This window comes from Giraffa tippelskirchi, chromosome 7 (assembly GCF_054371585.1).
Source record: "Giraffa tippelskirchi isolate mGirTip1 chromosome 7, T2T-mGirTip1v1.2.pri, whole genome shotgun sequence".
Taxonomy (NCBI): Eukaryota; Metazoa; Chordata; class Mammalia; order Artiodactyla; family Giraffidae; genus Giraffa; species Giraffa tippelskirchi.
In genome coordinates this window covers 56,978,938-56,995,369 of record NC_137281.1, presented here as the reverse complement: position 1 = coordinate 56,995,369, position 16,432 = coordinate 56,978,938, and the positions used below count along the sequence as shown (strand labels likewise).

General features: G+C 37.6%; 1 protein-coding gene across 11 annotated transcripts in view; it reads left to right on the top strand.

Annotated features, from left to right (window-relative positions):
• CNTNAP4 (contactin associated protein family member 4) overlaps positions 1 to 16,432 on the top strand; it is a 269,244-nt gene that overhangs the window by 165,506 nt on the left and 87,306 nt on the right. For 10 of the 11 annotated variants that reach the window (XM_081508573.1, XM_081508581.1, XM_081508575.1 and 7 more), the window contains 3 exons: positions 673 to 934; positions 8,737 to 8,886; positions 14,376 to 14,547. In XM_081508573.1, coding sequence (XP_081364699.1) covers positions 673 to 934; positions 8,737 to 8,886; positions 14,376 to 14,547 — 584 coding nt within the window. The remainder of the gene's footprint in view (positions 1 to 672; positions 935 to 8,736; positions 8,887 to 14,375; positions 14,548 to 16,432) is intronic. The other variant, XM_081508577.1, reaches the window with a different exon arrangement.

The window sequence follows — 16,432 nt, the reverse complement described above, 5'->3', positions numbered from 1 at the left end:
TAGGAATTAGGCTTTCACCAGATAACTCAAAGGGATTTCCATAAGGTATTTGTTAATGATAAAATCATGGTACAGTAAACAGCATAAAACATGGCTCTCATTTTTATAAAACAAATAATGTCTAGTGTGTTGGTATATGCATTCCAAATATATATTTAGGTGTATGTGAATATACATATAACTGAACACATACCTTAAATATGTATATGCACATATATGTGTATATATATTAATCTATATTTGTATATGTCAATGGTAACAGAAAATTATGAAAGAATATGGAAAGGGAACCAGTAGCTCATTAATATTGGTTATGTTATGGAGTGGCTTTGAAGCCAAAGGCAGCGAAAGTAGGAAGGGAAAACCAAGTAAAACATAAATAAAGAATTGTTTTAAATAAGTTTTGATTGAATTCAATTGCATTGAGTTAGATGCCTTTGTGAAATTTGAGAAATGGGAGGAAAACAGTTTCATCCATAAAGCCCAGGGAGAGATTTGCCTGACTGTGTATCACTGGATTTGAAGAACATTTAAGATATATGGCAAGGATTCCATATCCGTGTTGGTAGCAGTTTTCCATGTTGTTGTAAATCAGGGGTAATTAGATAGTTCAGATTCTATTACTAATGTGATGTGTCATTCTTAAAGCTTTCCCTTTTCCTTTCTTCTCAGGGAAATGTGTCGTTTTCTTGCTCACAACTGCAGTCTGTGCCTGTGACTTTTCTGAGCCCCAGGAGTTACTTGGCACTGCCGGGCTCTTTCGGGGAGGATGAGATTTCTGCCACTTTTCAATTTCGAACCTGGAATAAGGCTGGGCTTCTGTTATTCATGGAGCTTCAACTGGTTTCAGGGGGTCTCCTCCTCTTTCTTAATGATGGAAAACTTAAGCTGCATCTCTACCATCCAGGAAAATTACCCAGTGACATCACAGCAGGTAATAAGTGTATTCCTGCAGGCAAAGCATATGGGTTTGAAAGATTTCATTATCTCTCTGTCCCTTCTCCGTAAAATTTTATGCTTAAACCCCAAATTAATATTTGTTTAACAAATGAATACTTGAGTTAATAAGATCATCTCTTCCTTAGAGGAACTGGATTCCAATTTTCTTTTAAATATGGCTTCAGCACTAGCAGTTCTTATTAACCAAAATGATAGTTGTAGGGGAATAGAAATTTCCTTCCATGACCCTCTTGCCCACTACAGATAAATCAATGTATCCTGAGGAAATGCATTTTGAGAAAAATATGAAAGACTTGAAACGGATCCCAAGTTTGCTGGGTGTCTTCAATGGAAGATGAGTCTTTGTGTAACACAGTTATAAGTCTTATCTGGTCTTCAAGAGATGGGGAGGGGTCTTTTTGAGATCGGTATCTCTATATTATTTAGTCAGATTAACTTTGCTTGCTGCTGTAATCTGTGTGGCATTGCATATATTTGGGGAAAAGATTTATGTGAAGTTCCTCACTTGGGAACCAAATGGAATTCTCTGTGCTTCTAGGCAATACTGTACCATTTTAATGGTTAGAAGTAATATAATTAAGGAGACTCTATGAGTGTCTGGAAAATTAATGCCTAATTTAGGTCAGTGCTTTGGGTGAGGGATATTTTTGTCTCTTCATTAAAATTATATAGTTCTTGACAAAGGATCTCCATCAAATTTTCATATATATGGAATAATACCCAAGCCAAACAACTAGAGGTCACATTGGGGTAAATTGCTATATCGGTTTAATAAATGATCTTTAAAAACAATTTAAAGATGCCACTGTACTACTCATCTATATTAACTATGACCAAGATTAATAGAATATGAGCGGGAGAGGAAAAAAAGTAAAATATAGTTGGAAACCAAATATAAGAAACAAGTAGTATACAAATGAATATGCTGGGTCTTCGTGTTTCTTTTTTGTTGTTCATATACCACAGTAGTTTGAATGTGGGAACTGAAATTTCAATATCAATTATAATTTCTAAGAAGTACTGTGCTGTGACTTTTTAATGTAATACTCAAATTGTGGTAGATTTGCAGGCTTGACAAAAGGAAATAAATTAATCAGGGTCATATTAATAATTAATATGCTCCCTAAAATGAGGGCCTTAAAATTTAAGCTTGCCATTAATGTGTAGTTTATTCTGATGTATTTGACATCCTCTGGGGTGGTTGTATTCATGGCCTAATTTTCAGCATCTTAGAGAAGCTGCTTCAGTGCAGTTATTGTACAGAGCCCCATGAAGCTAGTTCATTTCTAAACACTTTACAGGCTTGCAAATTTAATAAACTACTAGGTGTAACTCTATCTAGACCACCTAGAATGATTTTAAAAATTAATGTTTAAATCTGCGTACAATCTTACTATTATGACATCATATGACTTAGTGCCCATAGCTAATAATAAGGATCCTTGACAAAATATGAATGTTAATATAGTAAAATTGTTACACTTCAGATAATAAAGTAGGACTTTATACACCAAATCCCCCATTCCCATCTTTCTAGTTTCTTTTAAAATATTAATTTTTGCTAGTTTCAGCAAGAAAAGTGCATTTTGCATTTGAAAGTGGACTCTTTAAATGGTCTGGGTGTGTGGACCATTTGTTTCTCTCATAGAGAAGACTTTCACAGGTACAGTGTTTGATAATTAAATCAGTTGTCAGCATGTATCATAATGACTCTGAAGAGAATCGATGACCTGGTGGGTTAGTATCACATTATACTAAATCATTCTATTATATGAGGATGGCTCAGTTTTTCTTTACTACTGGAGATATAAATTATTAATCTTACATATTTTCAAAACTCAAAGTTTTTAATGTCTTTTACAATGGAATAAATATGTAAGTTGTATTGAGGAAGAATGGAATTGTGCAGGTGTTTGAATTATCAGGCTAAATTTTTAATGTGATGTACAGTTTTGCAAATCATTATTTGAAATGGTTCAAAAATATTATGCCACTTTATGTCATTTTTGAAATATTAAAGATATTGTATTAGTCTAAATCATAAAACATATTAGCAGCCCTACAAAATTGCTTGTGATGCACAATGTTGTCAGCCTTTGTCATCTTTATACATGCCAGAGCAAAAATCATTCGATCAAGAATCTAACAAACAATATGGTTTTTTTTTTCCTAGTTAAAACAAATTCTTTACTATCAAATTTGAGATTTTTGCTATGAGTTTTACATTTCTGCTATTGTTTTTGCCTAAAGGTGCAAATCAGGCTTGAAAACAATCTTCCTGCTCCCGTGGGCAGGGCCTGGCAGATGACGGTTCTGCGTGTCTCCATTACTGAGATTTCTGGTTCTTGTGGCCCCGACGGAGGGGCTGCCCTCTTGACTCGCCTAACCCAGGAGAAGTCATTTTTAAAGTTCTTTCTTTTCACTAATGAAATATTCCTGTCTTTCACATTAGAACCTCATTGCTCCCTGAAATTCCTGCTTCCCCCTAACACAATTGACAGCCATGACCTCCATATTTTCTTCTTGGCAAGAGCTATCTGGTGTCATGGACCTTTAATTCTGGTTAGTGGATATAGTTAGTGAGGGTAGGAATGTCTGGCACAGTTTCGGAGCACTGAAAGTTATTTGGAACAGGCAAAACCCTTTAGTCGCTCCTTGAGTAATGGCCTTTGTAGAACTGCCTTTTGCTCTTTTGCAAAGAACCTACCTATACAGCAGACTTTTTTTTTTTTTTCTGCTTTACGCATCCTATTCCATGGATGCTTCTTATAATCTTATGAGAGAGTGACGGCAGCTAAAGTGTCATAATATTTCTGTAGTGGTTTTAAGACTGATCCCTGAAGATTATATACGAGGAACCGAGAGAAACCTTTTTCTTCCTCTTGTATTTTGTATGTCTGTGTGTTTTGTGTCTGAGAGAGAGACAGAAGAAGAGAGAGAGAAGAGGAGGAGGAGGAGGGGAAGAAGGGGAGAGGGGAGAAGGTTCTTATAAACAATCCCACCTTCTCCTGCCACCTGCAGTTGCAAACCTTTCCATTTATTCTTCTATTCTTCCAGCTGGATTTGTCAGTGGTTTCCACCCAGAGACCACAGTGATCACCCTTACTGTCAAACAGGTTGGATTTGTTGCATATTGCAACAGGGAGGACCCTCACCCAGAGAACCATGGGGAGTCTCATCACAAAGGTGTTAAGGACGACTTGTCATAGAATTTTGGATTATGTTAGCTGATGTGGAGAGAGGTTGCAAGGAAATGGAAAACTGGTGGGGATTAAATGCTGCCAGGAGGTGAGGGAATTTGTGTGGTTAAGTATCTTTGTATATTTTATTTTGAAGAATGGAGGCATGAAATAAAGCTAAATTTGTAATTGATTTCAAAAGTCAGTTGTCATTCGTGTTGTTTGGGAGAGGATTTGATATTTTTTGTAGTTTGCACAGTAGCCTTGCTTTTGTCTGTGCTTATACCAGATTGTAGAATAGTTTTGAAGGGATTTTGGGTCCCATTTCATTGTAGTAACAGAGTGACTTTGTCTGATCTTGATGTTCTGTGAGCTTGTTTATGCGGCTGAGCTCTGGGCACTCTCCAGCGTCTCCCCTATCAGGCCCCCCCCGCCCCCGAGAGTATCAGGCCACTAGCCCCCAGCTCTTGGGGGCTGCTTTTCTCTTTCTCAAAGTTAATTGTTTAACATGAGCCAAACAGCAAGGTCGCCACCCATCCTGCCGCCGAGAAGAATGTGGATTTTGGTATCAGCTCACCAGTTGGATGCTTCCCTGGGTGATTATCCTCTTGTGCTTCATGTTCTCCATGTTTGAAACGAGAATAACAGTAGTAATGTTGAAGATTAAATGACATGATGCGTATAAAGCACACAGCACCTGGTGTGAATAGTAGTCACTAGAACTGTTGTTATTATTTTTATTATTATTACACCAACACGTATTCCTTCCCCTACAATCAAAAGTTGTGAGTGTTGGGAGCAGTGCACTAGAATTGGTGTTTAGTTACCTGATATGGTGAATTGGAAAAAATGCATATTCTGTAGTTCCTCCTTTTGCTTCCCCTCTTTCACTGTGTTGTGGCCTTGGAAAAGGGCTCACTTCTCTTCAGATATTAAAGCTGTAGACTTAAAAGAAAAATAGTATCCAACTTAAACATTATCGTTTTTATCATGTAGAGTTAAGTGAAATGAATTACACAGGTCATTCATTATTTAACTTGAGTAATACATCCCATCAATGGGTCAAAATTCTCCACAAGCGAAGTCTGTTACAAATGAGGCTCAAGAATAATTTTTTGAAGGTTCCCTCACAAACACAGCACAACTCTGGAACCCAAACGCTGAGCAGATGGGTACATGTAACTGTGTCAAATTACAGAGCGGTCATCGTGACAGACTTGCGTTCTTAATCTAAGTTAGCTTCTGTGTTGACAGAAGATGCCCTGAGCCTTTGACTTTACTCTGCTGGCCCTACCCAGCAGCCCCTTGGAGCAAAGTTGCTCAGAGTGTGCCCCCTGGAACATACTGTTTCAGCGAAATACTTGTTCCCAAGATAAGTACAGAAATTGAGAGTAAGCTCCTAGAAACTGTTACAGCAAGAAGGCATCACTGCAACATTTAAGCATATGATCAGTGGGCTTGTGTTTTAGATGCCTTCTTTCTTGAGTGTTTTTGTCATTCATTTTTACTGAATTTTATAAAAGTTATCAGTCTGCAGTAGATCAGAAGAGAAAATGTCCCTCACTAGAGGTGGCTTGATAAGCACCATCCCAGGCCAGTGGAAAGCTAAGATGAGAAAACAGAAGCCAAGTCATGTATCCAGGCACATCCGAGCTTTGAGAAAAAGATGGTGGGAAACCCATGGCAGAGTGAGGAAGGTGGGAAGTTTTTATCTGTGTGACGTAAAACTCAGTACAAGGATTTTCACTCTAAATGCATCCTCTTAAAGGAAGCACAAGATGACAAATTTGGGACATTTGATTTATTTTAGTCCAATCTCATACCGTCAGGGATTATATAACTCTATAAAGCCTTCTATTTCAGAGCCCACTCTTAGAAAATATGTCCAAAATTATCTAGCCTACATCCTTCATTTTTCAGTTTTTAGGTCTTTCTCACTATCTTTCACAAACCAAATCAAAGTTGGGTCTTTGGAAATCTTTTTTTGGTTCATGGGTATAATGTAAAAGTAAGCTTTGGTGCCCAAGGTGGAGTTTGTGTTATGCTAAATGAGTCCAGGGCAAAGAGCTTCATCATCTAAAGCAGCTTCCATGCATTTTCTGTCTGAAAGCTTGTGGTCGGAAATAATTGGGGAAATAAAGAAATTGCGCAACATATCAGGAAAGAGGCCCATGACTTTTAGGTTTAATAGAGTACTTATATTTTTATTTAGTAATTTGATCTGAAAAATCATACAGAGTTGAATATTTGGTGGATATAAACCTTACCAATTTATATACAACAGAGAGACTTAGATTTCACCAGTTTGCTGAGTATTCAGAACAGAACCCTATAGACTTAATTCCCTTTAAGAGGAAAAGGCTGCACAGCCTCCTTGATTCATGACACAGGGACCACCTTAGGAGGGTCTAGATACTGTTTTTGTAGGTGATAAGGAAACTTTGATTTTTTACTGTAGCAATTTTTATTACGTATATAAACTTGGAAAATACAGAAAAATTACAGCTAGGAATAAAAACAACCACGATTTTCTTGTATGTGAAAATTACTGTTTGTGTGCATTTCCTTTCAGCATTTTCCCATATTTATAGAAAATCAGGAATATAATTAGAATTGTATTTATGGAGTTAATTCCCATTACTTGCAGAAGTTACATCCTATGAAGTTGTTGTGGACATGGAATTAATAAATACTAAACCATTGTTTCCAGGGGAAATACAGGATTAGGTTCTTGCGAGCCTTTAGTGACAACATTTTGGTTCACCAGTCGACACAACCTCGTATGTATGATTGTATTTGAAGACACCTTCTTTAATATTTATTGTAAATTACCAGCATTGAACTCTGGCCAACATTAACTCATGTCTGAAAGAAGCTTACCTATCACATGTATTTTTCTCTGTAAGGCAAATCATTGTCTTCTTGCACTTCACAACACTAGACAACACTTCATCATGGTGTGAGGGGGCCTTTTAAACAGCTAAGTCACTAACAGAAAGCACAAAAATGTGAGACAGGTTTACATAGGAGAGCTGAAGCAAGAAGCTCTGCCTTGCTTGGCCTCAGATGGAAGCTTGCATGTCAGTCAACTCGAATTTTTCTCTGGTCTGTGTATTTCTGTGACTGACCCCAAAAGCGCCCCGAGTATTGATTTGGAGGATACTGATATATTATGGCAAGTAGTTGAATTTGCAAATACAAAATCAGTAAATTATGATCAGCTTTATGAATATGGTTTTACACACTGCTTTATTTTTTGATTTTCCATTATACCAGTACACTTTCAGCATTCATTATAACCTCTTCAAATATTTCTATAATGATTGACGATATACTTTGCTGAACATTCTAGACTCATAAAAGATGACTACACCAAAGTGTAAAAGAGCAATTAAATCATTTTATTAGGTGTAACTTAGAATTTTGGAAAATATCTGTGCTCTTCCCAAGCCACTCCTTTTAAAAGGTAAATTACATGATGAAAGCTGAAAATTAGACCATACCAAATAATTGAAAGATTTTCACCATTCAGGACTGTCCAAAGTTGAGTTAGAATTTTGTTTTCTCTATTGATGCCCCAAGACATGAAGATAATCATGGACTATTTCCATGTATTTCAATATTCCAGTTATTTCAATAACCTCAGATATGCAGATGATACCACTCTTATGGAAGAAAGTGAAGAGGAACTAAAGAGCCTCTTCTTGGTGAAAGTGAAAGAGGAGAGTGAAAAAGCTGGCTTAAAACTCAGCATTCAAAAAACCAAGATCATGGTATCTGGTCCCATCACTTCACGGCAAATAGATGGGGAAACAACAGAAACGGTGAGAGACTTTATTTCCTTGAGCTCCAAAATCACTGCAGATGGTGACTGCAGCCTTGAAATTAAAAGATGCTTGCTTCTTGGAAGAAAAGCTATGGCAAACCTAGACAACATATTAAAAAGCAGAGACATTACTTTGCCAACCAAGGTCTGTCTAGTCAAAGCTATGGTTTTTCCAGTAATCATGTATGGATGTGGACCATAAAGAAAGCTGATTGCTGAAGAATTGATGCTTTTGAACTGTGGTTTTGGAGAAGACTCTTGAGAATCCCTTGCACTGCAAGGAGATCCAACCAGTCAATCCTTAAGGAAATAAATCCTGAATATTCATTGGAAGGACTGATACTGAAGCTGAAGCTCCAATACTTTGACCACCTGATGCAAAGAGCCGACTCATTAGAACAGACCCTGATGCTGGGGCAGATTGAAGGCAGGAGGAGAAGGGAATGACAGAGGATGAGATGGTTGACTGGCATCATTGACTCAGTGGACATGAATTTGAGCAAACTCCAGGAGATGGTGAAGGACAGGGAAGCTTGGCGTGCTGTAGTCGCAAAGAGTCGGATACAACTGAACGGCTAACAACAACAATTTCCATGTAGAGGGTGCTGATTGTCCACCAATTCCCCTCCCCTCTCTTACTTCTTGTTTTCTTTTTTAAGAGTTGTTAGAGTGCTGTACTTGACTGAGTGGTGTATACATTGCCATTTCTAACCGACTGCTTGCAGTGTTTGCTGTTAAGAGATATCTCTTAACTGATTCTGTCTCCCCCAGGTGTTGGATTAAATGATGGACAGTGGCATTTCGTCTCCTTATCTGCCAAAAGGAATTACCTGAGTGTGGTGGTTGATGGCCAAGTGGCTTCTGCATCCCCCTCCCAGGGCCCTGAGCAAATTTATTCAGGGGGCACCTATTATTTTGGAGGTAAGAGAAGCAGTCACTCCATATGGGAAGTTGAGTCATGTTCACAGTTACTACCCCTGTATCTTGAAGTCATCATGTTTTAACCAATGTCAATATTATGGAATCATTTTTCACTTTCTTTGAAGATGGAAATGTTGAGTGGATCATGATGATAAATCATGACATAAAATGTATTTCTTTGAGGTGGACTGACTTATGCTTATGATTTCTATAATGAGATTGCTTGCAAGTAGTCCATGCTCTTCAGTTCTTACTTTTAAATTTTGTTGTTTTCCTAATGTTGAATGGGCCTTACATGTGTATCTTTTTCAGATTTTATGGGCTCATTTCATTACGGTGTTTTCCTGTTCATGCCTCTTAGCTTTTCTAGAGCATCCTTATTGCTTTTCTACTGCTCAGTGCAGGTCAGTATTATGCCAATGGACAAATAATCTAAGTTAATTAGCCACAGCTTATCATTGCTAAGTTATAATGCACTGATACATTTGATAGGATTAGGGCACCAGCCTTCAACTCCAGAACCTCTCTCTTAAAGAACAAAAAGTGTTTACTTGCCTAGTGGATGTTTGATTAAACTAAAAGCTTCAAAAAGCAACCTTTGGGAGTGGAAATGAATCTCTATCACTGGAAAATTAAAATAAGACAATATTTGACATTAATTAGAAAGGCAAGGCTTCCCTGATGGCTCAGCTGGTAAAGAATCTGCAAGGCGGGTTCTCAGGAGATGCAGGTTCCATTCCTGGGTCAGGAAGATCACCTGTGGGGAGGAAATGGCAACCTACACCACTATTCTTGCCAAAAGAAATCCCAGGGACAGAGAATCCAATCCCATGGACTGGTGGGCTACAGTCCAAAGGGTTCCAAAGAGTCGGACACAGCTGAGCACAGAGTAGCATGCACAGAAAGGCAAAGGTGCAGAAATCCTCAGCATAGCTTACGGTGTTCCTTCTTTTTGCTATTTTGAATTGTAATCATGACTTCTGTCTGGAATCACCTTTGAAGTTGGTTGAAAGCCCAGGCTTCATTATTCATCAGTAATATACAAATTCCTTTCCAAGAATTGACAGTAAGTACACAGACCATGAATCATGCATCTTATATTAAGAGCGAACAAACAAACCAAAAAAAAAACCCTTCATAATCCTTTGCTATAAAAGGCAGCACAATGCCAAAAATATTGAAAGATAGAATTTCTTCCTTTATGAAGATTTGTTCATTTATAAATTCATTTTATAAACTAAGTTGTTTATAAAACATTATGGAATATATGATTGAGTTTATGGCAACCTATAGCAATGTGGTCCTTTAATAGGTGGTAAGATATACAAACAGTTCCTGAGTTAGGATTTTTCAGCTTTACAATGGTGTGAAGAAATACACATTCATTAGAAACCATACTTTGAATTTTTTTCTTTTCTCAGACTTGCGACATGTAGGATAATGTTAATATCCTCTCACGATGCTGGGCAGTGGCAGTGAGCCACACCAGACTCCCACACAATCACAAGGGTAAACAGCAGATACTCTTAAACCATTAGTTCTCATAAAACCACTCTGTGTTCACTTTCAGTACAGTATTCAATAAGTTGTGGGGAATATTTAACACTTCATTAGAAAGTAGATTTTGCCCAACTATTGACTAATGTAAGTGTCCTGAGCACGTTTAAGGGAGGCTAAGCTAAGCTATGATGTTTGGTAGGTTGGGTGTATTAAACATAGTTTTGACTTAGGGTATTTTCAACTTACATTGGGTTTATCAAGATGCAGCCACACTGTAAGTCAAGGAAGATCTGTATAGAACTACTTTAATCAAGAGAAGATTGAGAAACACCAAAAGAGATAAGAAAAAAACCCAAGCATTTTGTTAAATGATGCAAAAAAGATGATAAAAATAATAGAGTACATAGAAGTTTAAGTCATGAAAATAGAATCATCATTCTTAAATTATTTTACACCCTTCATATTCAGATTTAATGATGCCTACCTTTTATTTTGTAGAAAATTTTGACTGTTATTCACACTGTCATACTTTATAACAAAATATATCACATGTACACTCTAATTTTGCTTGCTTCTATTATGATACATATGATACACACCATTTTAATTACATGAACTTATGATTTTGGTATGTTTTAGATTTACCAGAGAGTTGCAAAGATACACAGGGGAGTTGCCACATACCTCTTACCCAGTTACCTCATCTTGTTCACATCTTACATCATATACACAATTTAAAGAATATGAATTATTATTTTTTAAAAATACACATCTGCACATGCATTTCCAAGCTTAAGAAAGATAACATTACCAACATCCATTTGTCCCTCCATCATTGCATCTCTTCATCTTCCCCATTGAATGGGGATTTTATCCCTCCCTTCATGTATTACAGTGTTCCTAAGTCCCTAAACAATATACCATGGGAACTTCCATAATAAAATTTCAACTTTAGGGCTTTTATTTAAATAACCAGTCTTAAGTTTACTTAGGCACTATCTCTGTTTATTCAATCATCTTCTCAACTGGTGTCCTTGAGTACTAGAGTATGTTCGATCCTGGCATGAGATTCTACTCATCAGTTAATATATACCCTGTGAAACCCAGGGCACCCTAACATTTCCAGGGCTGGGAGCACGGGTCCAGAGAAAAGCAGGGGGCCTCCTGCTGCCACGGTTCTGCCTCTTCCCCCGGGCCTCGTTCCTTCAGGACCTGGTGGAGGAGGAGTGCCTCCTCCTGGAAACCCAAGTAGGTCTTTGGGGTGAGAATTCTGGGTTCTGGGAGTGGGCTGGAGGGGAGAAGTTTCCACATGGGCCCATCACCTGACCCTGTGAGGCCTCCCAGTGCTGTGGGCAGAATCATGGCTGGAGGAAGGTTAGAACAGGGGCCCCTAGAGGGCAGACTGGTTCAGGGACCCTCATTGCCTGAGTGGAACTGGCAGTGGGGGTGACCAGCTCTCCCTGGTTTTAATATGAACACCTGCAGGCCTGGGAACAGCCTCTCCACTTCCCACCCCAAGAGCTAACTTGACAGTTGGCTACCTTAGGAAACCTCTCCTGTGTGGACAAGAGTCCCCTTTATTCCTGGGGTCTGTTTTATCTAGATGGAAGAGTTTTCTTAGGTAACCAGTTTGTCTTCAAGTAAATAAATATCCCATGTTCTGAGACACTTCCAATCCATTCGTCCTTGTTTCTCTCTAAATTCAACTGCAAATTCCCCATTATCAGCAGTCAGTCTAACCTGTAACCTGGCTTCAGTGCCACTGTGCAAAGGGCAGTCTGTCCCACCAGCCTTGGTTGGATCTGTTTTCTGTGTCAGGTTTGAAAGTGACAATTGGGAGAGCGGGCTGCTCGGGGCTCACGGTGCTCTGCGTACACCATGCCTAATACCACGCTCTGCCCACCACTGTTTACTTTTTCTCCTTCCTCAAATGTATGCTTTCCAAAAAATTACTGAGATCAGCTTTTATCTTTTATTTATAAACCATAAATTTTAAATCTGGGTCCTCCAGATTTAAATGGAGGAAAGTCTAACTTCTGGGAATTCCCTTATGCCATCTCTGTGCGATGGAGTAACACTGTGAAGCACAAACTAGAAACACTAGACTGTGTGCAGAATTCTCACACTCCCACTTGTATAAATCAGACACTCTCTGTCTAGTGAAGGGGCTACACCACCATGAAGTCAAACCGGCATCTCACTTCTGGTACATGCAGTGATAATGTATCTGCCATCCTCAGAGGTGCTTAACATGCTGCCTGCTTCTGGTAATGGATCCATCCATTAATTCAGCATGAAGTATTCCCTAGAAATGTTCATATTTTAGGACTTACATCTCAAACCGGTTCAGTGCTGAGCCTCTCTCTGCCGTTGCATTATATTAACCTGTGGATGTTTGTTATCACAGGCTAATGAGGCTAACCTGGGGTGAACCCTTCTTTGTTCTTGCGAATCTCTTGCTTATTAAACAGTGTAGCCAGGAATGTGAAGGGCCTTTTAATATGACCTCTGTGCCCTCTGCAACATTCCATGACCTCTCCTTGTGATGGTGAGTTTGCTTAGTTTTGTCCCCTAGAGGCATACCGCACCATTTGTTTTATTATGAAATAGTTTGAAATGTGTCAGGAAATACCACCTGGAGAAAAGGAGATTAGCAGAGCTGTTTATATTCCTGGCATATTGTAGTTGCCCCCAAATATTATTGAACTATTATCCTCTCAGTTTTTATGTTAACATTCTTAATTGGTTAATAACTCATCTAGAAAGCACATCCAGATTATGGTAACTGTATCCTGTACCATAGGAGGATTTTAAGCACTGATGTTGAGTATAGAACCATGTACAATATAAATGCTCACGAAGGTTTCATCACCTTTTCTTGCTATACTAAATTTTAAATTTCAGCATCTCCGTTACTTAAAGTATAATATTTCACTGTGCCTGATAACAGTTTAAATATGAATCCTGGCCTTTCCTCTGCCAGGTTAAATGTATTTTGTTAGGAAAACAAAGCATTAAGGAGAAATATCCGCAGTCAAAATATTTAATTATAATGGAAACTCCCAGGTAGAAAACTAGCATGGATTGTACAGGAATTAGCAAGTTGCTGATTCATTTCTTATTCTTTGAAATTGTAATGGTGGTTGACAACCATAACGGCAAAGAAAGATTAATGAAAAATACATAAGTATAATATATGTGTTCATCCATAAAATTGTTTATTTCACTTGGATAGAGAAATAGTTAGAACATCATTAAACCACAGACAATAATAGTTAATATTATAGTTCTTTATTATTTAAATAACTAGAAACAGGTCTTAGATAAATGTTAGGAAGAAATCAGTGTAAGTGGAGCTTTTTTTTTTGCAGCAGAGAATAAATAAAGTCAAACAGTGAAATGTTTTTGACATTAAGCCATTATGATTTATTAAAATGCAAGTATATGTGGCTCTTACATGCAAATGAAAAGTATTTAATTAAATAAATAGTTGCAATTTTATTCCAAGTCATTGTAACTCCTTTTCCAAATAGCCTTCAACAGAAAGGTGTTTCACCATTACTGATTTATCTTTTCTTATCTGCAGTGCACATTTTCATCCTTTAAGCTCCTTTTTCTTGCATCCCCAAAGACTTAAGTCCCTGGGTTTAAGTTATGCATAATTTAACACTGCTAGCTGATACGTGAGCATCCTGGAGCTGATTTGTGTATTTCTAAAACTGGGATCAAGTCAGTATACTTGCACATAATTATTGAAACAGTAGTCATTCCCTGTGAATCCTGTGGTATCATAATAAAGAGAAGCGCTTTGTATGAATTGTGCTTTGTAATTTAGATCCAATGAATAATGACTGCAATGGGCTTTCCTCTCTGTTTTAATTTAATAATCAAATGCCTATTTTTTTAAAAAAAAAAACTATTTTAGTGAAGATACTGAGTCCGGGTTCACTATGATGTATCCTGACCAACTTTGGTTTTGTTTTTATCAGGTTGTCCTGACAGCAGCTTTGGATCCAAATGTAAAAGTCCACTTGGTGGGTTCCAGGGATGCATGAGACTCATCTCCATCCATCATGAGGTGGTAGATCTGATTTCAGTTCAGCAGGGGGCCCTTGGGAACTTCAGCGACCTTCAGATAGACTCCTGTGGAATCACAGACAGGTAGGGGCAGTCTCCCTTCTTTATGTTGACTTGTCCGTTTTCAGACTTTTGGCAGCATGTTGAAATTAGTAGATAAACATTTTCTCTCCTTTTTCTCACCATCATCTGTTCCACAGGAAATAGATAATGCTTACATTAGAAATAAAATATGCTTTTAGTTTTATGCTTCTTATTTCCAGTGATAAAATTTAGGTAGAAGACATGACCATATTATTTATATGTACAAATAGCTACCAGTTCCCAAAAGATGATGGTGATGCTGCTGTAATTTTAAGGGCATATAAATGTACCAAAAATATGATTAAACCCAATCACTTAGGATACCCTAACAGTCATATAGACCATCAGGGGCCAGTAAACCAGAGAGCTACATGGTTAGTTGTCAGACTGGATTTTGCTTCCCTGACAGCTGAATAATATTACAGGGACACAGGAACTTAATTGGTTGCTATGGTCCTAATGTGTACCTTTAAGAACACATGACCATCTCCTCTGCAGGGAAAATGAAGAGGAAACTCCCTGGTGGAAAAGTTTTGGAGCCATCGTATTGATGAGGGTATAAGGATGATCCGGTAGTTTCAATAGGAATTCCAGTGCAGGGCATGACAGGGCAAGATTTGGGAGTTCATTGTAGACAACATTACTTTTAGTATAGTAGTTGATAGTTAATACTTTAAAAGTGTTTTTAAGCATGGGCAACTGTAGCCAAATAATCTTGCCACTCATCAAGGCATTTATTTTTAATTATTGAGTTCAATGAAATGTCATGGCTATTCCAGTTTAAAAAAAAAATAAAGCAATGTGACAAACTTAACCCAGCATAAAGTCATGTTCAGTATATATTTTGAGCAAATACATCAATTCTGAGTTCTAAAAATAACTTTTTATTTGTATGAAACATTTTGTTAACATAAACACACATCTGTTATATCTGAAGACCATTTACTGTATCATTGTCTGTTGATCCTGTTTTGAACACTGGTAGATACTATGTTATATGTAGAAAACAATCATTATGATCCAACTTAGTAATGTATTAGGACATCATTTCCTCTCTATCAATATGTGCTTACTTAACTCAATTTGTAGATAAAGTGGTTCTTTCTATAATGAAAGATAATATGTAAGGGAGAATTGAGATGATAAACCTCCGTTGGCTTAATGTGGGGAATAACAGTGACCATCTCCATAGTTCCAGCCACACCAGCTTGGGATCATTAATCCTGATTTGGAGGAAGGCCTATAGCAAGGCACCCTGGGCTGGCTCTCACAGAAGCAGGGAGCTCACCCTCAGTGGGTAATAGCCACCAGGGACCAGCAGGAAGGTTCAGTCATCCACACTATGAGTGATGGTCATGTTAAAATTGGGAAAATCCTGTAAGCAAACATGAAGTTCCCAATCTTAGTTTTTAAAAAGGAGATGGCAGAAACTTCATCAAGAATATGTTCTTGACAGGTTTTGTAATTTATTTTTTATTCTGGGGTGAATGAGAGCATTTCAAGCCTTCCTTGGTCTCATTATAACTTTCTATTTAAATTCTAAAAAGCGTCAGTTATTTGATCAGGGTGATTTGAGTTGATACCAGAAGCTCTTTAACTTTTTTTGTCCATGGTGCCTTATGCATTTCAGTGGTTTTTTTCAGTGCTCTAAGTCAAAAGGGACAACTCACACTTTCATTTAAACAGTCACTTGGTTCCAGGCAACTTTACAGGTGTTTATGTCCTAGCAATTTAGAAACCTTTTGAAAAAGTAATTTATACATTTATTACTTATATATATATATATATGTATATATATATATATACACTTATATATATATATAAAGTTAGAGAAATTTTAACTTTATTTTTAACATAGTGTACAACCTTTCAAAACTTGGAATCA